This window comes from Bos taurus, chromosome 18, assembly GCF_002263795.3.
Source record: "Bos taurus isolate L1 Dominette 01449 registration number 42190680 breed Hereford chromosome 18, ARS-UCD2.0, whole genome shotgun sequence".
NCBI lineage: Eukaryota > Metazoa > Chordata > Mammalia > Artiodactyla > Bovidae > Bos > Bos taurus.
This window is the reverse complement of record NC_037345.1, coordinates 22,194,501-22,218,526: the sequence shown is the minus strand read 5'-3', so window position 1 is coordinate 22,218,526 and position 24,026 is coordinate 22,194,501. Positions and strand designations below refer to the sequence as shown.

Sequence of the window (24,026 nt, the reverse complement as noted above, 5' to 3'; positions counted from 1 at the left end):
TAACATAACATTGCTGTTTTCACAGGCTAGAGTTTTCTGGTTACTTTTTCTTTTGGCTGCTGATATTGGCTTTCCACTTAAAAGTGGTAATATAAAGCTTCCTTTTTAAAGATTTTTATTTACATAAAAAATGAGCTGATTCTTTAAAAAGTATTGAAAAGATAACAACAGATGCAGTCCAAAGATATAGCAAAAATTGACAGGGTATTCATGAAAAGAACAGTTTGTGAAACACTGACTTAGGGGACCCAGAACTGCTGGTCTCACAGACTTCAGAATTTTGTAAACAAAAGGCATGGCTCCTACGGTTCACCTGCTCTGAGGATTCTCCTTCAGTTTCCATCAGTCCTTGTTGGAAGTTTAGCCTTCATGGGCCTCTTGCATTTCTACATGCCTTGCCTTTTGTTTCAGACTCTCACTGCAAGGATGTGTGTATGGTTAATATCCTTGGAAAATATAATTTCTCTGCCCAGAATAAAGGGCAGGTTTGATAACAGACTTAGAGGAAAAAGATGTGCCTTGATTTGGAGCAAAGGACAGGCATGCCTGCCCATCACGAACAGGTTACTCCAGCCCGGGCTCCTCGCCTACTGTGCTGTGCTTAGTCGCTCATTTGTGTCCAACTCTTTTCAACTCCATGGACTGTAGCCTGCCAGGCACCTCTGTCCACGGGGATTCTCTAGGCAAGAATACTGGAGTGGGTTGCCATGCCCTCCTCCAGGGGATTTTCCCAAGCCGGGGATTGAACCCAATCCAGGTCTCCCAGATTGCAGGCAGATTCTTTACTATCTGAGGCACCAGAAAGCCCTTATCCCTTCTCCAGGGAATCTTCCTGAGTCAGGAATTGAACAGGGGTCTCCTGCATTGCAGGCAGATTCTTTACCAGCTAAGCTACCAGGGAAGTCCCCTCTCCTATTAATAGAATGTGAACCCTCCATGCACATGCTATCCGGCATATGCTATCTGGCTCACTGTGCACTGTGCAGACAAAGGCTGGCAGCACTGGCATGAAAATGCCGATGCTCTGGCTACTGCCTTGTAAGCAATGAACCATCCTTGGGCTCTTACACTTAGAGCAAACCGTGGCCGATTACTTTGTTAGCTACAAGTAGGACAGAATCACCACAGTTCTCAGAAGCCCTTACCTCGTTGTGGATTTCTTCTCCTTGTTTCAAAACCACTGACTCCAAGGATTTCAAAGAGATTTCACCGTTGTCTGCCTCCTCGCGGACATTCTGCAGGGCCACCTGGCAGCGCTGTAAGATGTACTCCAAGGTCCCTGTTGAGCACTGCAGAGACAACCAGCCACCGACACAGTAAGTGAACCCCACGTTGACCAAGCCTCCCTTCCTAGGATGTCTGTCCCCTTCCTGGGCACTTACCTGCTGCCCTCACAACTCAGCCTATGCTTCTTAACCCAAGACTGACTACAGCAGCCTTCTCCTCGGGCTCTGCGCTCCCACCCTGGCCTCCCCTGGGCCACTCATGTTGCTGTTTTCTTATTGCATAGGCTTCATATCTCCAGAGAGTAGGCTTCTGGAGGCTAACACCCTGTTTCCAAATGTATATACTCTACATATACCACAGCACCTAGAACTGACTCTTTTTGTTTGCTTTTGGCCCTATAGTGAGGCATGTGGGATCTTAGTCCCCTGACCAGGGACTGAAGCTGTGCCCCCTGCAGTGGAAGCATGGAGTCTTAACCACTGGACCTCCAGGAAAGTCCCTGAGTCTTAATTATATTTATATATATATATATACACACATACATATATATATATATATATGTATGTATATATAAAACAAAAACTTAATAAGCTCCTATTGGAAAGTGTTAGTCACTCAGTCGTGTCCGACTCTTTGCGACCCCATGGACTGTAGCCTACCAGGTTCCTCTGTCCATGGGATTTCCCAGGCAAAAATACTGGAGTGGGTTGCCAATCCCTTCTCCAGGGGACCTTCCTGACCCAGGGATCGAACCTGGGTCTACTGCAGGCAGATTCTTTACCATCTGAGCCACCAGGGGATAGGCCCTAAGTACATATTGGAGGAATAACTAATTAACCAAGAAGTCAAGGATGCTGACTTTATCTCAAGTGCCCTGCACCTAACAATGAGGGAAATAAAAAGGTAAACAGACAGTGGAACTGGTTCAAAAACAACCAAAATACAACAGCAACGGGGGAAAAATGAAGCTATAAACACAGAGCAAAGGATTCGTTTTCCTTTTCGGCAAGACAGTGTACACTAGGCAGCTGCAAGTCACTGGCAGAAGAGAATCCTCAAATCATGGAGAATCTGTGACTCCTGCCCTCAAGGCATGTTCAAAGGCCTCACCTAGTACCTGGGCATGAGCAAAGGAACAGGTAACGGGCCCATCCTTCTTTGATTTGTGGGAGCAAACAGAGGTCAAAGGGACGAACTCCTTTGAATGAGCATATGTCAGAAAAAAAAGAGGATGCAGGCAGAGTGTGCATCCGTTTGTTCTGATAATGACATGATTTCCTAGGATGATAAAAAGCAAGCTATAAATATCCTTTAGACCCAATGAGGGAAATGGCTCCCCAAAGTATTTTTATTTTATTATTTACAATTTAAACGAATCCCTTCGGAATAACCTTGAAAGCTAATCCCCTGGTACAAAAATTCTTTGCATGGTTACTGCCACTTTACACAATGTGACCTGGGCACGCCTGGGGGGAAAAAAAACAACAAAGTTTCTGTGCCAAAACCAGAAGCTTGACTAATAGGTATTTTAATATGACGATCCCAAAGTGCTGGGAATAGAAGGGCAGCAGCTCTAATGTGCTACAAAGAAAAAACAAAAACTAGAATTAAATTACCACTCGCCTTTGTCCCATGGGCAACTCTACAACATTTTTTTTTTCATGACATTCTGTCTATAAACATGTTCTGCCTGTACCTTTACTTTTCCAAGTATGGTGTAACCTCCATGAAAGGCAATTAATTAAAATGCCATCTTCTATAACAATTAAAAACAACACAGAACTTCCCATCAATAAGGGACCAGTTAAATGAACTCTGGTGAAGCCATACCTGCTGTCACCAAAAAAAAAAAAAAAAGAGGGGGTAGGAATGTATATACATTTTCTGGGTGATTAGAAGTCATCTGATATAAAGAGGCGGAGAAGGCAATGGCAACCCACTCCAGTACTCTTGCCTGGAAAATCCCATGGACGGAGGAGCCTGGTGGGCTGCAGTCCATGAGGTTGCTAAGAGTCAGACACGGCTGAGCGAATTCACTTTCACTTTTCACTTTCATGCATTGGAGAAGGAAACGGCAACCCACTCCAGTGTTCTTGCCTGGAGAATCCCAGGGACGGGGGAGCCTGGTGGGCTGCCGACTATTGGGTCGCACAGGGTCGGACACGACTGAAGTGACTTAGCAGCAGCAGCAGCAGATATAAAGAGGAAGATGAACTCTAATCACCCAGAAGATGTATATATATTCCTAAGGAACCTATAATCAGGACTAGTTTTTTAGGTAACAGTTTAATTGAGATATATTAATAGCTCACATGTCATAAAATTTACCCACTTAAAGCACATAATTCAATGTTTTTCAGTTATTTTTAGAGCATTTTAATCACTCCAAAAAAGAATCCCTGTCCATTTCAGCAGTCACGCCGTCTCATTTCTACCAGCCTTCCTAGCCCTAGGCAAGCACTAATCTACTTTCTGGGTCTATAGATTTGACTACTCTGTATATTTCGTATAAAGGAAACCATACAATCTGCGTTCCTTTGTGACTGGCTTCTTTCACTCAGTCTCATTTTCAAGGTTCTCCTGTGTTGAACATGTGTCGGTATCCCGTTCCTGTTCACTGTCAAATATCATCATCAAATCATTCAGCCATAGAGATATGTCACCTGTTTATCCAATCATCAGAGGATGAACCTTTGGGCTCTCCACTCTTTGGCTATTATGAATTAAGCTACTATGAACATTCACATACACGTTTTCATTTCTCTTTCATTTCTCTCTTCCATACACCTAGGCATGGGAATTGCTGGACAATATGGTAATTCTGTATTCACCTTCTGAAGAAGTGCTAGACTGTTTTCCAAAATGGCTGCACCATTTCACATTCCATCCAGCAATGTATGAAGGCTTCAATTTCTGCATATCCTCAGCAACACTTGTTACTGTGATTCTGATTACAGCTGTTTTCTCATGTGTTTATGGGCCATCTGTATATCTCCTTTGGAGATATGTTTATTTAGATCCTTTACCTTTTTAAAAGACTGGATTCATGTCAAAGTATGGCAAAAGCCACCACAACATTATAAAGCAATTATCCTCCAATTAAAATTAATTAATTAAAAATTTTTTTTAATTTTAAAAAAGGTTGGATTATTTATCTTTTCAATCACTGACTTGTAAGAAGTTCTTTACATATTCTAAAAATGTGCACCTTGTGAGATACATGACATATATATATATATTTATAATATATTTACAAATATTTTCTCCCATTCTGTGGCTTCTGTTTTTTACTTTCTTGATGGTAACCTTTGAAGCATCACAGTTTTAACTTTGATAAAGTTCAAATCGTCTATTTTTTCTTTGATAGCTTATGCTTTTGGTATCATAGCTTTCAAAAAAATTTCCTACTCTAAGAATCGCATACAGATAAGTTATTATTTACCAAGGTTAACTAAAATAAAGCAAAACAATAAGTGCAGAATAGTGTGCAGGCTACTAGTTATGTAAGAAATTTTTTAAATTATCATTAAATACATATGTGTTTGCTTACATATTTATTAAATATCACTGAAAGGATAAAAAATATCTGATAATATTGGTTGCCTCTGGGGAAGAGGAGCTGGTTGGGGTGAGGAGAGACACATATCAACTGTACACACTTAGATACTTTTTGAGTTTTGAACCATTTGAGTAACTACCTATTCAAAATATAATTATACATAAAATTTAAATTTAGAAAAAAACAGATATTCTGTGTTGAATCCCCAGAACATTCTACACAACCAGAAAAAAAAAAACCTAAAATCAAATAAAGATTGAGAGTCATCTGCTGCTGCTGCTGCTGCTAAGTCGCTTCAGTCGTGTCCGACTCTGTGCAACCCCATAGACGGCAGCCCACCAGGCTCCCCCGTCCCTGGGATTCTCCAGGCAAGAACGCTGGAGTGGGTTGCCATTTCCTTCTCCAATGCATGAAAGTGAAAAGTGAAAGTGAAGTCGCTCAGTCATGTCCGACTCTTAGCAACCCCATGGACTACAGCCTACCAGGCTCCTCCATCCATGGGATTTTCCAGGCAAGAGTACTGGAGTGGGGTGCCATTGCCTTCTCTGTGCGAGTCATCAGATACAATCTAATCACATTTTTGCAACCAAAAACTGAATCAATTTCTTCTGAGTAACTAAAATGAATTTCAGAACATCATTTCCTTAAAACAATGTGCTTCCTACATATTGTGAATAGGCAGAAAATAGCAAATCATTTTGTCTGGCACAGAAAAGACGTCAAATTTTATACTTCATGAGGGAAAGGTCATGTGTAGAACAAGCAAGGCTATAAAGTTGCATGGATTTTCTCCATATATATTTAAGGAAACAGCAATGTTAACTATAGTGATGGGGGAAAAAATCTTTTCCCTCTTCTGTTACTGAAAACAATAAGATGAAATTAAAAGTTTTAAATAAGATAAAAACATAATCCTGCCACCTTACCCTATTTTATTTTTAGTGAGTGTGATTCTTCATCCACACACAGCTATAATCAATATATACTTAGCAATGTATATGCTGTTTTTCACTGTTTGTACATAAGTATTCCAAACTACCGTTTGCAATGCTGCTCAATGAGGTGATGATATTAACAATTTAATTAGTGAGTCACATAATATAAAAGCGTTAAGGTTTTATCCAACTTTTCACTACTATTAATCATGCCAGGCAAATAGGTTTTTATATATACTTCTTTTGAATTTTTTCCTAGGTTTGAGGTCAAAGATATTATTCAATAGCTTTACCATACCATAAAAATATTCATGGTGCTTTAGACATATCCTAATACAGCTTTCCAAAAAGTATGCCAATTAGAAAAACTAACAGAAGTGCATTAATGTACAGTTTCACTGTAACTTCACCAGCATTGAATATTATCATTTTTGACTTTTGGTAGAAGTAAAAAGTTAACCTTAAAATGATCATTTTTTTTAAAAGACTACATTTAACTTTAAGATAATTTTTGAAGCCTGTATATACAGGATCACGCAAAACAGAGTGAGTGAACTTTTTCTTAAAAAAGGCCAGATAGTAGATATTTTAGGCTTGCAGGTCATAAGGTCTGTGTTCAACTACTCAGCTCTGCCATTGTAGCTCCAAAGCAGCCATAAACAATACATAAGCATGGCTAGGTTCCAATAAAACTTTATTTACAAAAATAGCTGGCTGGCCCACAGACCATAGCGTGTATTGACTATGATCTACGATATAGAAAGCAAGATAGTCACATCTTTCACATTGTATGTATCTAATCAGTAAAATATCATGTTGCTGCTGCTGCTAAGTCACTTCAGTCGTGTCCAACTCTGTGCGACCCCACAACGGCAGCCCACCAGGCTCCCCCGTCCCTGGGATTCTCCAGGCAAGAACACTGGAGTGGGTTGCCATTTCCTTCTCCAATGCATGAAAGTGAAAAGTGAAAGTGAAGTCGCTCAGTGGTGTCCGACTCTAGCGACCCCCTGGACTGCAGCCTACCAGGCTTCTCCACCCATGGAATTTAAAATATCATAAGCTTCAACTAAAGTAGAGATAAAAGATGTAGGTTTGGGATTATGTTTTTCTCCTAAGGCATCACTGTATATCTCCATTTCTTTTTTTTCTTTTAATAAATAAATCAATGCTCAAAAATTTCCCTAAAAACTAGAAGACACAAATAAACATCTATAACTAAACAGAGAAAGCTAAACCTCAGGATATTTTTACAGCACTGCCACTTTAGTAAAGTTAGTCATCTAGGAAAAAAGGAATTAAGACCAGAGGTGTCCTTTAAAAACGCAGTCTGAAGGGCTCCTTTTGGGAACTTCTGACTATGTATTTATTGTAGGAGGTGGAGAAGGAAAGATGTCCTGATCTCTTACAAGTTTTAATCCCAAATTTCCATTTGTCTGCTGGACCTCTCCACTTGGCAGCTCTAACTCAAACTGTTTGAAAGTGAACTATATTCTTTCCCTAGTGTCTTAGAACTACCTGCTTACAGTAATGTCATTTCCAAATCACCCAGGCTTGCAACCTCAGAGTCACCCGAGAGCCTGGCACATGACAAGCATACAGTAAAGAGGTAGTTGGTCAGTGTGTTCATTCATTGGCTTGTTCATCCATTCATTCATTCGCCCACTCATTCACTCTTCCATTCCCTCCTCCACTGCATTCAGTTGCCAAGTCTGTCACTACATTTCCTACATTAGTCAAGGGAATTTCTTCTTTTCTCCTGTTGCCACTACTTTAGTTCAGACTAACAGGTTTAATTGATGTCTTTATCATTTTCATCTTCCAAAAGATATCTCCAATATGTCAATACTGCAATAAATAAATCATTGATAACCCCCATCTACCAACCAATTTTGGAGTAGGAAATGGCAACCCACTCCAGTATTCTTGCCTGGAGAAGCCAATGGACAGAGAAGCCTGGCAGGCTACAGTCCATGGGGTCTCAAGAGTCGGACACGACTGAGCGACTTTCAGTTCACCAACCAATTTAAGTTTGTGAAAGTGAAAGTGTTAGTTGCTCAGTCAAGTCCGACTCTTTGTGACCCCATTGACTGTGGCCTGCCAGGCTTCTCTGTCCGTGGAATTCTCCAGGCAATAATACTGGAGTGGGTTGCCATTCCCTTTTCCAGGGGATCTTCCTGACTCAGGAATTGAACCTGGGTCTCCTGCATTGCAGGCAGATTCATTACTGTCTGAGCCACCAGGAAATCCCCTAATCTAAGTTTCAGTTCAGTTCAGTTCAGTCGCTCAGTCGTGTCTGACTCTTTGCGAGCCCGTGAATTGCAGCACGCCAGGCCTCCCTGTCCATCACCAACTCCAAACACACCTAATATCCAAGATCTTTCACAATCTAGTCCCATTCAGGAATCAGCCTTTATCTGCTAATACTCCTTTTCTGGCAATCCTTGGATTCAGTCAAAGTTGAGCCATTCAATATTCCCCTTGTATCCTCATCCCAAACCAATCACAGTATTTGCACCTGAGTCCTCATCCCATTAGCTGACCTCAACTGTCCTAAAATTCCCTAATCCCTACACATTCAAGTCTTACACATCTACCTGTCAGGTCACTCATGAAGTCTTACTCTATTCTCTATTCTGTACTTACCTCCTCTTAGACGGGAAACATCTTAAAGATACCACACGTCAACTACTGCTATCCACAAGTGTCTAAAAGAATACCTTGAACACTGGAAAGTTCAACAGAAGTTTGCAGAATGGATGATAGAACTAAAATCACTTCCCTTCTTCTGAGTAGTAGCTTTCAGTCAATAGCAACTGTTTCAATTAAGATTTGTTGATGACATAAATTCTCTTGCTTTACCGTGTTCATTCCAGTGTATCAACGGAGACAGTATCACCTTCCACACAGAGTTTTGGTTGTTCCTGTCTCCCACTAGCTTTTCATCAGGATAATTGAAAAAGGCAGTAATAGTAATAGTAGTAGTAATAGCAGTAGCAACAGTACTAGTAGAGGTAGTAGCAATTTAATATATATGTATAGCAACTAACATTCTTTGCAGGCATACTCTATCAGCCACTGTTCTAAAACACTTACACGTATTAACTCATTTAATCCTCATAAGAACACTCTGAATTAGATATGATTGTTATCCTTATCAAATACATTTTCCCAAACTTCTTATTCATCATTTTACACTAGCCCTCTCAGCACAGCACTAATCACCTTGTCCACTCTTCCAGATTGAATTAGGAAAGATGCAGATATGTGTAAGTAGCCACACACTCAAAAGAATTCTTGGGAAAGTTCTGACTAGAAAGACAGATGTCTATACCATCTTGTATTATACAAAAATGAAATCTCTTTTGCACAACACAAAGCACATGTAAGATGCTCGATAACTGCTTGCTCACTTCTTTTTGCCTTCCTTCACTCCTCCCTTTCACCTTCCTTCCTCTTCCCTCCTTCCTTTTGCCCCTTGCCTCCTCCCTCCCTCCCTCCCTTCCTTCCTTTCTTCTTTTCTAATAGAACTTACTTTAGGTCTCTAAGATAAATTATTTGTGTTTTTATCTATTTAATATTTGCCTCTCAAACTGAAAAGCTAGTTCAGCAAAACTAGTGGGCATACCCGTCAAGCTAATGGCTCTCTCTCTCTCTCTCAAGCCTTTAGTGCTGCTGGACACAGAACAGGCCCTCGAATATTTAGATGAATGATTGAATGCAAGAAACAAGAAAGGGAGATAAGGAGAAAGCGGGGAGGAGGGAATGCTTGATGGGCTTGCTGGCATCTTGACTTAGACACACGCCATCTCAGCCACCGAGCAGTTTGACCAGTTTACCAGGAAAGCTGCTTAATTACCAGCAAACATGACATTGCCTTATAGACTCTATAGTATCAGGACTAGAAAGGTTGTGTGTTTGTGTTTCCCTAACACTTTATTTTATCCCTTCTGCCCAACTTTCTCACACTGGTCCCCCTGCAGTATGGTGAAAAGTCAAGCTATAAAAGCAAAGCACAGATAACAAGTTTGGATACGAGGTCAACTTGTAATCCTTTTCATGATCATTCTCCCTGCTCTCTACAACTCTTCCTAAGCAAGCACACACAACACCCCAGGATGACTACTAAGGGCTTCCCTCATCTCTTAACTTTCTATTCTGAACTAGTCTAATCAGCTGACTATCAGCCACTGCAAGTGGTGGCAGAATTCAGCAATCAAGCCTGGGTTAGGAACCTGACTGGGGAGTTCAGAAATTCCCTGGCACCACTCTAACTGTCTCTTTAATTTACATTCACATGCCCAGAAGCCTGACCCAAAGTTAATGGGAATGTAAATTCTCAACCCTCTGAGCCCAGTTACAACTAACACATGCACAAGCACACGGATCTACCCAGTTTCGTTCCAGTCACCACCTTGACCTTGACCTTGACCTTGACAGGTACCAACACTTTAGAAAATCTCCAACCAGCAACACCTGCCAAGGTCCCCTCTTGCAGGCACCTTTTCCAAGAAACACAACTCGAAGGAAGCAAAACAGACTTAGCCCAGGCTGTGAAGACACTTTTTACAACTGGATCCAACACAACTCAAAGCTCAAAAAGCAAGTAAACAGAGGCTAAAATCTAGTTAGATGGAAGCAATTTTCCTATCAAATAGTCTTCCAAAGTTCTATGATAAATTGCTCATGCAACCACTTCTGTCACATCCAATTAAGTTTGAGTCACATTTTTATTTACACTTACCTCTGCCACTCGGTGGGTGGAACTAAACCGAGGTGGTAAACCAGCCAAAACACAGTGTTGGTGGGTGGCATTGAGATCATCTGCAGGAAAAATACCAAAAATTAAAGGGAAAAAAGCATCCAACATGCCACTTATCAGTCACTAAATAGTATTTAAATTACAAAGTAAACAGTAAATCCATCATTCAAGAAGAATGACAAGAACCAAAAATATAACAATTACTTTGTATAATCTAAACAATTTTTTGCAAGTAGGATGACTTTATATAGAGAGATAAATAGATATAGATAGATAGATATATCAGAGAAGGCGATGGCACCCCACTCCAGTACTCTTGCCTGGAAAATCCCATGGATGGAGGAGCCTGGTAGGCTGTAGTCCATGGGGTCGCTAAATGTAGGACACGACTGACCGAGTTCACTTTCACTTTTCACTTTCATGCATTGGAGAAGGAATCCCAGGGACGGGGGAGCCTGGTGAGCTGCCGTCTATGGGATCACATAGAGTCAGATACGACTGAAGTGACTTAGCAGCAGTAGCAGCAGATATACATATATGTGTGCATATATATATATATATATATATATATATATAGTCATATGGTATAAAACCATTGTGGTGTAAAGCCATCAAAAACCACGACACTTTCAATAGAGAAAGGGGATGTGATTAATAATTACTTTAGGACAACAGGCGTAAACCAGCACTGTACTTAGCCAACAGGCTATATGGTCACCCTACTTACCTGTAGTCTTATGATACCCACTCACCACTATTTATGGGTTGAACTTCTCTTTTTCATTATACATCTAATTCTACTCATGCTTTATGAATAAGCCAAAATTCTTTTGTATTCTTTGGAATTGAACATCTTTCATCTGAAAATCTGCCTCCTGCCCTCCCCAATCAAAGTATCAATTTTGCCCTAACAATTTTCCAGGCAGCAAACCAACCAACTCAGCACGTTGCAATGCTTTGGCTCTCAGAACAGAATTCAAGCCTACAGATTCATGACCCAAGAATGGAGTAGGTGGTGAATTCATCAGCTAAAGAATATGCCTGAAACCACATGCAATTGGAGAAAATTCAATGGCCAAGTTCTTGTGTATTCTATGAAATGATGCCACATGTGAGGCAAAAATCTGTATCACCTCTGCTTAGAGCATTGCTTCTATTCCTCTGTTAATAAGAAGAGAACCAGACTGTCCCTGGCAACACATGACTTCCTACATAAGCGACAAAGACTTCTTAGGAAGATACCAAGAAAGACAATGATTTAAATTAGGAGGCAAAGACCAACTACATGTCAGCAAAAACAACCTATAAAATTTCCTCTAAACCTAAGAGAGGAAACACAAAATGACAATTGCAGGACATTTGTTCATGGATCTTAGGGAGTAGTCATGACAAGGATGGGCTTCCCAGGTGGCAAAGAATTCATCAACCAACGCAGGAGACACAGGCAATACAGGTTCAATCCCTGGGTGGGGAAGATCCTCTGGAGAAGGAAATGGCAACCCACTCAGTATTCTTGCCTGGAAAACCCCATGGACACAGGAGCCTGGCGGGCTACAGTCCATGGGGTTGCAAAGAGTCAGACACAACTAAGTGATGAGCACTGAGAATGATGACAAGGTTGACCTTCTTGCCTTATACAACTATAAAACACAGGAAGACAGAGCATGACATAACCCCAAATACAAGAGAAATTAAATAGGTGAGCCCTACAATTGCCTGGCTTTCCAGCTGGAAACAGTTTCAGAGCCACAGAGTAGGGAGGGAGAAGTCAGAATTCTGAGTGTTCAGCTTTCCTTCCTGCTGAGTTGTGAAGACAAAGAGTAGGAAGACCAGGGAGCAGAGATCTGTAAGGCAGAATACTGCAATAGAAGAACTTGCGCAGGGAGAGATCAAGGAGACATCTGCAGAAGGGTTCCTTCCAGTCTTTGACTCCACACTAAACTGTGCATATGTGAATGAAAACTTGCTCCAAGCAGGAAAAGAAGCTCCAGAAAGCTGTAGGAAAAGAAGCTCCAGAAACCTCAGGCTCACATTAGGCCAAGAACACCGTGTTCTCAGCGGCCAGAATGGCTCCTACTATCTGAGACAATAATAGATAGAGTCTTTGTGTTCGTGTCCTCAGTCGCTCAGTCATGACCAACTCTTCACGACCCCATGGACTGTAGCCCGCCAGGCTCCTCTGTCCATGGGATTCTCCAGGCAAGAATACTAGAGCAGGCTGCCACTTCCTCCTCCAGGGGATCTTTCCGACCCAGGGAACTAACCGGTGTCTCTTGCATCTTCTGTATTTGCAGGTGGATTCTTCACCACTGCACTGCCTGGCAAGGCCCAGATAAGAGTCTTTACAAAAGCATAATCTTAGTAGTAAGGTTAAACAAGTCCTATATGAAAGGCTGCCCAAGATCCACCTAAAAGCTTAAAAGCAAGCCTCAAAAGAATCCAACTTATTCCAAATAATTTAATTACTCACTAGAGCAAAGTCCAACACTACTTAAAAGAGTATAACAAAATCAGACACCAATAAATAAAATTGGCCATAACCAGCATTCACCCAAAAAGTAACACAGAGAAATAACAGATATATGATACAATAGATAACTAATGAGAACCTACCATACAGCATAAGGAATTCTACTCAATGCTTTGTGGTGACCTAAATGGGAAAGGAATATATATATATAACTGATAAACTGATTCACTTTGCTGTACAGTAGAAACTAACATACTGTAAAGCAATTATCCTCCAATTTAAAAAATTAAAATTAAATTAAAAAAAATTTTTTTAAGTGTGGCTTACGGCCTGAAGACGACTGGATGACCCTTCTCTCTTCAATTTGCCCTCTGAGGATTTCAGTTAAGGACACACCTGAGAATTTCTAGTTGATCTGAACTATTTTGTCTGAAGGGGGATTCAAAGCCGAACAAAAACAAAAAGCAGGGGTTGCAGGAGTTTCCCCAGGCCAGATGCCCATAAAGGACTGAAACAATTTCTAAGAAATATACAGATGCCATTCTCACCTATCCAAATAAAAGCCTCATTACTCCCCGGCTATTAACAGTGGGCTCTAAAGATATCACAAGGAGGGAGAAAATCATCTTAACAGACAGATTTCTTAAGAGCTTTTGTTCCGCTGACGGGCAGCTCAAAGGCACTTAAGAAGGAAGACCAAGTGGCAAACACAACATTAGAAGTAACAGTCCGGGGTGTGTGCCTTTCTTTAAATCCTTGGCAACTCTCTAATCAAACGACTCTTTTGAAATTGCTCCCAAATGTCTCTAGTCCTTTATGACTTTTAGAAAGAACCCTGTATTTTCACTGTGGGACTTCTAATTTGTCTCAAACTCTAAATCTATGAACGTGGCTCAAACCTCATGGATTGTACATCTCAAAGGATGTACTAAAGATGCCCCCAGCTTTAAAGACTAATCCTAATAATTTTTAGAAAGAAAACATTAAAGAATGCCTATTTGCCAGAGTTATCTCAGAAAACAGCTAAAAAAACTGACTATACTCAGGAGCAATTAGAGTTTGTAGAATTTATTCAACAAAACAAATGGAAAAAGAGCTCTCACTCTTTGCAGGCTAAATGCTGCTTGCTCTATCAGTGGAAGGAGAGAACGCTGGACATTCACTGTAGCATGAAATCTCATCTCATATAAGAGACCACAGATGCAAAGGCATAATTCACGCTAGGGTGATCAGTTCATGCCCAGTACTTTCCTGGCTTTAATACAAAGTCCCGAATCCTGAGATCCTCTCCCCTACCCAGACAAACTGGGACAGCTGGTCACCCTAAATGTAACCCAGCCCTTATTTTCTTGGTTTTGTTGTCCAGTGTTTCACCAGGGGCTACTGCGTCCCCAAATTTCTTAAAGTAACAATCAGGAGCTTTGCTAAAGGCACTCCAGAGCTAAATAAGCCCAATACTGAAATCCAATCTTCCCACTTTCACACAATCACTGAAGCTTTTCATTCTTACTCACCTGTCCATTCTCATCCCTCAATCTTAATATTTATGACCTTATTTTTCCTAGATGTGGGGACATCCATGACTGAGGACATTTTCAGAATTTAATAGCCAATGGAAGGGGGGAAGGGAGTATTCCTGATGAGACGACAGTACAGACCCAGACCTCTACCTACCCCATTCCTAGATTCTCAATGAGACCATCAAAGAAATATCAAAAAAATGAAGACTCCTTTCAGTGCTCAATATCAGAGAAAGGTGCTCAATATGCCAGAAATTACAAGCAACTCTGCTGGATACAGTATAAGAGGAATGAGATTAAAGAAAGGTAGCACTGTACTATAAATCAATTATACTTCAATTAGGAAAAAATACCAGGACTTCCCTGGCAGGCCAGTGGTTCAGATCTCCCCATCCAAGGCAGGGGGTAAGGGTTCGATCCCCAGTCCAAAAGCTGCCCGTGTTTGCTCATACCGTGAGCATCCATACCACCCAAAGACAAAAACAAGTTATTCAGTGCGCTCCAGTTCATCAAGTCTCTCATCTGACCCTGCAAAGGTGCATTTTCTGCCTTCAGGTGAAGTATTTAGCCAGGAATCTGTACTAAGTTTTCATAGAACCAGTCTTAACACCAAGTTGCCTCTTAGCTGGTGCTAGTCTTCTTTCTATAAGGAAAAACAGGCAAGGAAAAAATTACTAAACTCGGGCAAAATTACTATAGTTCTAAGGAAAGGAACCAGTTTGACAGAAACTGCCTCTTCTGAAAAAGTGTTACTCAAATGGTCAGAAAAAATTTTCATAAAAGTCTCAATTTTTCAAGAAGCCACTTGACTCAAGAAGGCACTGCACCTGTAATAATGGGGCAAAGTAATCATGAAGATGGAACAGCATGAGATCAGGAAAGGCTGCTTGGGGCTGATTTGTTTTTTTAGTAAGTCTGCCTTCATTTAAAACAATAAGAGCCTGACTACACAACAGAATGCATGCTGCAGAAAAACCAAATCACCCAAGTGAATGGGAACTCAAGAAATTCTCCCAGAACTCAGACAGAAAACAAAAATTAGTGACAGAAAAAGATAAGAGATGAGGGGCAGATTTAGCCAAAAGAGATAGAACAGAAATCTTAGAAAGCAGAAAATAGAACAATGAAAGAATAATCAAAGAAATAACAGAAGAATATTTTCCAAAGTTGTAAAAAGGCCTGAGTCTGTACTACAAAATGGCTAACCAAGTGCATAAACATTTTCCATTCAAAAATTAAATACAAAATACGAAAAATGTCCAAAGAAAAAGCACAACTTGCTATAATAGGATCAAAATGGAGATGATTTCAGGTATCTCCTTAACATCAAATATTAGAGGTCAAGGGAACAATATCTATAGAGCTTTAAGGTGGAAACCTCCTTACTCAAGATTCCGATAGCCATTAAAGGAGATATGAATACATGTAGGTACAGTAAGTCACACTCAAACAATGCAAAGACTCAGAAAACACACTACCACCATTTCCCTATCATTAGCCTTCATCAAACAGTTAGAACCTATACTTTAGCTGACAAGATGGCAATCAAAATAATTAAAACCACAATATAAAAAGACTAGCAGGGAACATACAAGTTGTTAAATAATTTTAATACGGCTATTTAATTCAATGCTAGTATAATTAATGAGCTTCCATGGTGGCTCAATGGTAAAGAATCTGCCTGCCAATGTAGGAGACCCCAGTTCAATCCCTGGGTCGGGAAGATTCCCTGGAGAAGGGAATGGCAACCCATTCAGGTATTCCTGCCTGGAAAACTCCATGGACAGAGGAGTCTGGTGGACTACAGTTCATGGGGTCACAAAGAGTTGGACATGACTTAGTGATGAAATAAGAACATAATTAATAATAAATGAAAGTAAGTACACTTCATCTAAAAAATTTTCTATATTAAAATTTATTTTAGGGACTTCCCTGGTAGGCCAGTGGTTAAGACCTTAGGCTTCCAATGCAAGGGGCATGGGTTTGATCCCTGGATCAGGAACTAAGATCCCATATGCTGTGCTGCTGCTGCTGCTGCTAAGTCGCTTCAGTCACGTCCGACTCTATGAGACCCCATAGACGGCAGCCCACCAGGCTCCCCCATCCCTGGGATCCTCCAGGCAAGAACACTGGAGTGGGTTGCCATTTCCTTCTCCAATGCATGAAAATGAAAAGTGAAAGTGAACTCGGTCAGTCGTGTCCTACATTTAGCGACCCCATGGACTGCAGCCTACCAGGCTCCTCCGTCCATGGGATTTTCCAGGCAAGAGTACTGCAGTGGGGTGCCATTGCCATCTCCAACATGCTGTGCAGCAGGGTCAAAAATTAAAAAAAAAAAAAAATTTTTTTTTTTTTTTAAGAATTGTTTAAAAAAATCTAAGTCAAAAATTTTAAAGAGTATGTTTGTTTTTTTTTAATGCCCAGTAAAAGAACAGAAGAGGTGAATAAAGTGAGCATCAAGATGCATGTCAATAATATGTCAACAGAAAAATGGGCAAAAGATGATCAGCTAATAAATAGTAATAGAAAGAAGAATACAAATGGCCATGAAAACACGGAAAGTGTTCAACATCATCAACAAGTAAGTGTACTTTAAAACGACAGCATGTTATTTTCACTCATTAAATTGGAGAAAACATTTTTAACTGTAATGCCTGGTGTTGCCTAGGGCGCAATAAGGTAGGTTGGTAAAAGGAACTGATAAACACATTTCATACACTGTAGGTAGGAAGGCAAACTGAGAACATTCTGAAGAACAGTCTAACCATGCAATATGTACAGTCTTTACCTATCAACACTCTCATCCTTACTCAGGTGGCTCACTTCTAGTAACTCTTCCTAGAGAAATAACTATAGGTGCAGATAAAGATTAGGTACAAAGATGTTCACCAGAGAGATATACTTGATACCAAGGCACTGGTAATAAATGGCATGACAAAAGTAGAGGACTCCTATTTAAGCCATTTTTTAAAATCACATTTTCGAGGAATATTTAATAAGGAAAAATATTCAAGATATATAAGCATTGGAGAAAAAAGACAAAAAATTATTGGGAAAAAAACAAGATATAACACATTATTGTTGTTGCTGTTGTTCAGCTGCTCAGTCGTGTCCGACTCTGTGACCCCATAGACTGTAGCACACCAGGCTTCCCTGTCCTTCACTGTCTCCTGGAGTTTGCTCAAACCCACGTCCATTGAGTTGGTAATACAATCCAACCATCTCATCCTCTGTTGTTCCCGTCTCCTCTTGCCTTCAATCGTTCCTAGCATCAGGATCTTTCCCAACGAGTCAGCTCTTCACATCAGGTGGCTAAAGTATTAGACCTTCAGCTTCAGCATCAGTCCTTCCAATGAATATTCAAGCTTGATTTCCTTTAGGATTGACTGGTTTGATCTCCTTGCAGTCCAAGGGACTCTCAAGTGTCTTTGCTAGCATCACAAATCGAAGGCATCAATTATTCAACACTCAGCCTTCTTTATGGTCCAACTCTCACAGCCATACATGACTACTGGAAAAACTTTAGCTTTGACAATGTTCACCTTTACCGGCAAAGTAATGTCTCTGCTTTTTAATACACTGTCTAGGTTTGTCATAGCTTTCCTTCCAAGGAGCAAGCGTCTTTTAATTTCATGGCTGCAGTCACCATCTGCAGTGATTTTGGAGCCCAAGAAAATAAAGAGTGTTGCTGTTTCCATTGTTTCCCATCTATTTGCCATGAAGTGATGGGACTGGATGCCATGATCTGTTTTTTGAGTGCTGAGTTTTAAGCCAGCTTTTTAACTCTCTTTCACCTTTATCAAGAAGCTCTTACGTTCCACTTTGCTCTCTGCCATTAGAGTGGTATCATCTGCATATCTGAGATTGTTGATATTTCTCCCAGCAATCTTGATTCCAGCTTGTGATTCATTCAGCCTGGCATTTCACATGATGTACTCTGCATATAAGTTAAATAAGGAAGGTGACAATATACAGGCTTGATGCACACCTTTCTCAATTTTGAACCAGTCTGGTGTTCCATGTCCGGTTCTAACTGTTGCTTCTTGACTTGCATACAGGATTCTCAGGAGACAGGTAAGGTGGCCTGGTATTCCCAAACATATCTAATATATTAATTTTCTAAACATCATATCTAATGATATTAATATCATATTAACATTATATCTAATACCATATAATCTGATATTAATTTTCCCATATTTGGGAAAACATATTTTCCCAGGTATAGGAAAAAAATGCAAGAAGGAATCACATCAAATAGTTATGAATGTTGCTAGCTCTGTGTGGTCACATTATGTGATGTATTTTTGTTATCCAATTTACACTTTCTTATAGTTTACAAATTCTTTACAGTGAGCATCAATTCTAATATTTCATTTTTAGCATCTCTGAATTTAGAGCACATCTTAAAATTGATTGTTTTTTGGGGAGTTGGTTTTTTCTTTTATTTATACATTTAAATTTGGCTGGGTGGGTCTTCATCGCTGCACACAGGCTTTCTCTAGTTGCAGTGCATGGGCTACTCATTGTGGTGGCTTCTCTTTTGCAGAGCACGGACTCTAGGGTGCAGATTTAAGTAGCTTCAGCTCACGGATTTAGTAGTTGTGGCTCACGGGCTCTAGAGCGCAGGCTTCACAGTTGTGGCACAGGGGCTTAGGTGCCCTGTGGAATGTGGGATTTTCCTGGACCAGGGATGGAACCCATGTCCGCTGCACTGGCAGGTAGATCCTTAACCATGGGACCACCAGAGAAGTCCTTCACAGCATCTTTGACTGGATAGCATACATTATTACTTTTGTACTTAACAATAAAAAATAAAACAGTAAGTATGATGACTTTTTTAAATGCAAAAGGGAATGCTCAATGAAGAGGTCCTCAGAAAAGAGATATTCATTCCCCAAAAAGAAATGAAAGAACACTGAAATCAGTAAGGGCAATAAGAGCTTTGGTTCGTTTTATACATCTTTTGCAGTGTATTTTCCAGGGGACTGAAAACTCTTTTATAGAAACAAGTACAGAGGTGAAGATGACCTCAGGGTACACACCTTTCTCTCTCTTTGTTTTCTAAGATTAACTTTTATGGAATGCTTATTTTATTGTTGGGCTGAGAAGAGAATACATTCTTGAGGTTAATCATTCATTCTTGATTTCTAAATCAGCAAAAGGAACTTTAATCCCACTTTAGGAAGGGCTGCCTTTTCTCATCCTGGTAGCAACTCTTCCCATGAGACAGAAGGGCAGAGGGGATCATGGAAATGGAGAGATGAGAAGGTTAGGTTAACAGAAAACTTGAATGAAGTCTCTTCTCTTCCCACTTTGTATATACAAAGCCACTGCTCCAGTGAACTCCAGGCCCCAGAACTTCCAAGTAAAGCTAATGAATGAAACTGGAATAGCCACTTAAACTTTTCAGTTCTGTTCCTTCAAACACCTTTTGACTACTTTCTTTAGTCACTCCTATTTCAATATCTGATTTTCCATTGGCAATTGAAGATAGTTTTTTTTTAAAAAAAAGCAAAAGTGTTAGTTGCTCAGTCATGTCCAGCTCTTTGTGACTCCATGGACTACAGCCTACCAGACTCTTCTGTCCATGTAATTCTCTAGGCAAGAATTCTGGAGTGGGTTGCCATTACCTTCTCCAGGGCATCTTCCTGACCCAGGGATTGAACCCTGGTCTCCTGCATTGCAGGCAGATTCTTTACCACCTGAGCCCCCACAGAAGCCCAAGATAAGGTTTCTGGCTAATACTTAGGGAGGAAATAAGGCTGTTCTCTCCAGATACTCGGCAAGTTCCTATTCTGTACAAGGCACTAAGTGCTGTGCACAGTACAGAAATACAATTAATAGTGGCTCTGAAAAACCTTAGCTCTAATAGGTGACATAAGACTGCTATATCAATTGCTACAGTCTGGAGGGAAAGAGAGTTATGGCAACCATACTGAATGGCTGGTGTCACTGTCACTGTGGCTATTAAATTTTTTTAATGTCAACCCTAAATAGGTGAGTTATACGTGTACCTAGAATGAAGGAGAAAATATAACTAGGTGGAGGGAACAATATGAAAATGTAAGGGGAAAGAGGTATGCCAGGATCAGTTTTAGAACAAAGTCACTATAATGAACTAAGGACGATAATTTATACCTTTTTAAAATTTGTAGGAAATTTCCTGGCACTTTTGATGCCGTGTCCAGAAATCGTTGGAGAACTAAGATCCTGAAAGCCTCGAACTGTGTCAAAAAAAAAAAAAAAAAAAGTTGAAATGTTTATTGGGCCTAGAAGAATTATTCCACAGAGACAGTTTAATGGGGGTATAGATAGTGCCAGCACAGTAGTGGCGGTGGCTTAGTCGCTAAATCATGTCCAACTCTTGCAACCCCACGGACTACAGCCTGCCAGGCTCCTCTGTCCATGGGATTCTCTAGGCAAGAATACTGGAGAGGGTTGCCATTTCCTTGTCCAGGACATCTTCCCCATCCAGGGATCAAACCTGTGTCTCTTTTGTCTCCTGCATTGCAGGCGGATTCTTTACCATTGAGCCACCAAGGAAGCCCAATGAGGACATTGGGCTTGAAATCTGCTGCAGGAACTGACTGATTCAAGAAAAGTCAGATTCATTCCTGGTCTAGTCCTGAGCTCAGTCAACAAAAATCAATTAAATAAATAAATTTTTTTAAAGGTTTCATTCATGGTCATTCTCCCACTGTTTTTACAGAAGGAGCAAAGAGCATACACAGTATATGCAATCAAATTAAAAGCCTGAAAAATTCCTTCCCATAGCCTGTACTTTTATGAATTATGCTGTAGAGAGAACCCAATAGCCAAAGAGGGCATAGGAAGACTGCCAGCCAGGGACTTCCCTGGTGGTCCAGTAGTTAAGAATACACCGTCCAATGCAGGAGACTCCTTTCGATCGCTGGCTACGGAACTAAGATCTCACATGCTGTGGGGCAACGAAGCCCAAGCTCCACAACCAGAGAGCCAACGCTGCAATGAAGAGCCAGCAAGCCAATGAGAGATCCCACATGCTGCAACTGAAACCCGACAGAGCCAAAAGTAAATAAATAAATATTTAAAAAGAGACAGAGAGAGAGACTGCCACTCAACGAGGAACACTCCAGCTACCCAACCCGTATAGAGAATTATCTCAATACCACATGACTGATTGAATGAACCATAAGAGATTAAAAGGTCTTCATAATTCATAGTAATATTATTATTCATCCTCAGCTTAAAAAAAAAAACACATAGGCACTTTTTTTTTTTTTTTTTACCTTTGATGGTGTTCTTATAAAAAAAAAAAAAAACGTGAAAGAGAACGTACAAATTGATCCAGACACTGTGTCATTTGGAAAATTCTATGATGCCACATTGTTATCTGGATTAGTTATAAGGAAGTAAAGCATGGGTCACTGAAGGAATAGACTGTCATGGAAGATTCTAAAAGCTGTCTCTAGAGATCCCAGAATATAAGATGAATGGCCATCTGTTTTGGCAGGGGTCTTCAAAACCTTTTCCAGCCAGGAGCTTTTAAGGATAGAATAAATATTTCCTTTTGCCTATACTGCCATGAATGAAGAGGAATTTCACTCATTGATTCAATATTTATTAAAGCACCTACCATGTTCAAAGTACTGTGGTGGGTCCTGGAGAGGGTACACATTTTGGGGAATCTAAAATATAGTAGTCAGAAGGCATTCTTAGAAAATTCCAGAAAAAGAACGAAGACACAGGACCTGAGTGACAACGGAATTCTCCTAGGAGTGCAATGAGAAGCAATCTCAGTAAAACTGTGTCAGATGTGTTTGAAGAAGGCAGTGTTTATCAAAACATTAACTAAGTCATACGATGCAACATCTAATAGCATCGAGCCAGCACCATGGCATGACTCTCCAGTCAGTAAAGACAGAGAAAGGCAGTGATGAACGCCAGGGAGAGAGGGAGAACTAAGCAACAAGAAAGCCATGGCTCGAACACAAAACCACCTCAATAAGGCAGCTCGAGCCTGAGCTTTTGGTGAGGTCGGAAATCTTGACCTGACATTTGCAGCATGTTCTTTCAACTGATGTAAGTTTAGTGATTACAGTGGATGAGACCTTCTACGCAGGAGTCCAGTCACTCCATTTGGTTCTACAATTAATAACACACACATAAGCACAATTAATAACACACACTGTACACTGTCGACATACAGAGAAAGCATGGTCCCCTCATCAAAATTACAGATGAGCCTGTAAACATTATATAGTTCAAAAATATGACAGCAATGACATGGCTGAAATACCAGAAGTCAAGTGAGAGCATCTATGTCTTGGTATAAAGTTGATCAATTAAGAGAAAAAAAAACTTAAAAATAAACATCAAGTGACAAAAGTTAGGAAGAGTTGAGAGTGTAAGAGAGCCAATCCCACATTTTTCTTCATGAAAGACTGACAGGCCTTAAAGTTGTTAAATGAAAAAACTGAAGTATTAAAGATATTTTAACAGTTAAGCAGGAAAGAATCGCCTAAGGAATAAAATGTGAATACAGTGAAAAGTAGTTACATCTAAGAAATGGAACTTGGGGGTAGGTGGCAAAGTTTCCCCCTTTCCATTTTATTTTTTATTTATTTTTTTTTTCCCTTTCCATTTTAGATCAACCTCCACTGTTTAAATTTTTATTTCCTAGTACATATATTATTTTTATTATAATACCAACAATAATATGGATGAGGTACTGACATGAAAAAAATCTCCAGGACATATTATTAAGTTAAAAAAACTAAGTAGTATACACACACATACACACATACACATATGTACCTACTAACACACAATAAGTCCCCTACATACAAATGAGTTTTGTTCTGAGAGTACAATCTGAAGGCCAATTAGTTCCTAAGTCCAACAAAGCCTAGGTACTCAACTAACACAATACTGTACTGTCCCATTTGTGTTTTTTAAAAAAGCAGCCGTAACATAAATATATCTACATAACTATTTATGTTAATGCTTATAAAAGGAACAGACAGAAGATAAAAGAGTACCTCTACATTTTATTCTATGCACTTCCATATTATCTGAATCCTTAACAGTGAGAATATATATGTATTCATCTATTAGTTGGTCAACTAATATTCTTTTCCCACACTTTTAAAGAAAAAGATTCCACAACGATATAATTAGTAGAGCTAGCATAGTTCCATGGAAGAAAGAATAGGTTTGGTCTCAGAAAAATCTGGACTTAAACATAAGCTTCACTAGATATGTCACCTCAAGCAAGTGATTTTACCTCTCTGAGCTTCAATTTCCTTTTTAAAATGGGGTTTTATGGAGCTTTGCTGCTGCTGCTAAGTCACTTCAGTCGTGTCCGACTCTGTGCGACCCTATAGACAGCAGCCCACCAGGGTCCCCCGTCCCTGGGATTCTCCAGGCAAGAACACTGGAGTGGGTTGCCATTTCCTTCTCCAATGCAGGAAAGTGAAAAGTGAAAGTGAAGTCGCTCAGTCATGTCTGACTCTTAGCGACCCCACGAACTACAGCCCACCAGGCTCCTCCGCCCATGGGATTTTCCAGGCAA

At 40.2% G+C, this 24,026-nt stretch overlaps 1 protein-coding gene across 6 annotated transcripts in view; it reads right to left on the bottom strand.

Annotated features, from left to right (window-relative positions):
* Nucleotides 1–24,026, bottom strand: part of FTO (FTO alpha-ketoglutarate dependent dioxygenase) — a 423,982-nt gene that overhangs the window by 245,948 nt on the left and 154,008 nt on the right. For all 6 annotated transcript variants that reach the window (XM_059876983.1, XM_010814570.4, XM_059876984.1 and 3 more), the window contains 2 exons: nucleotides 10,463–10,542; nucleotides 1,146–1,289 (listed from right to left, as the gene is read on the bottom strand). In XM_059876983.1, coding sequence (XP_059732966.1) covers nucleotides 1,146–1,289; nucleotides 10,463–10,542 — 224 coding nt within the window. The remainder of the gene's footprint in view (nucleotides 1–1,145; nucleotides 1,290–10,462; nucleotides 10,543–24,026) is intronic.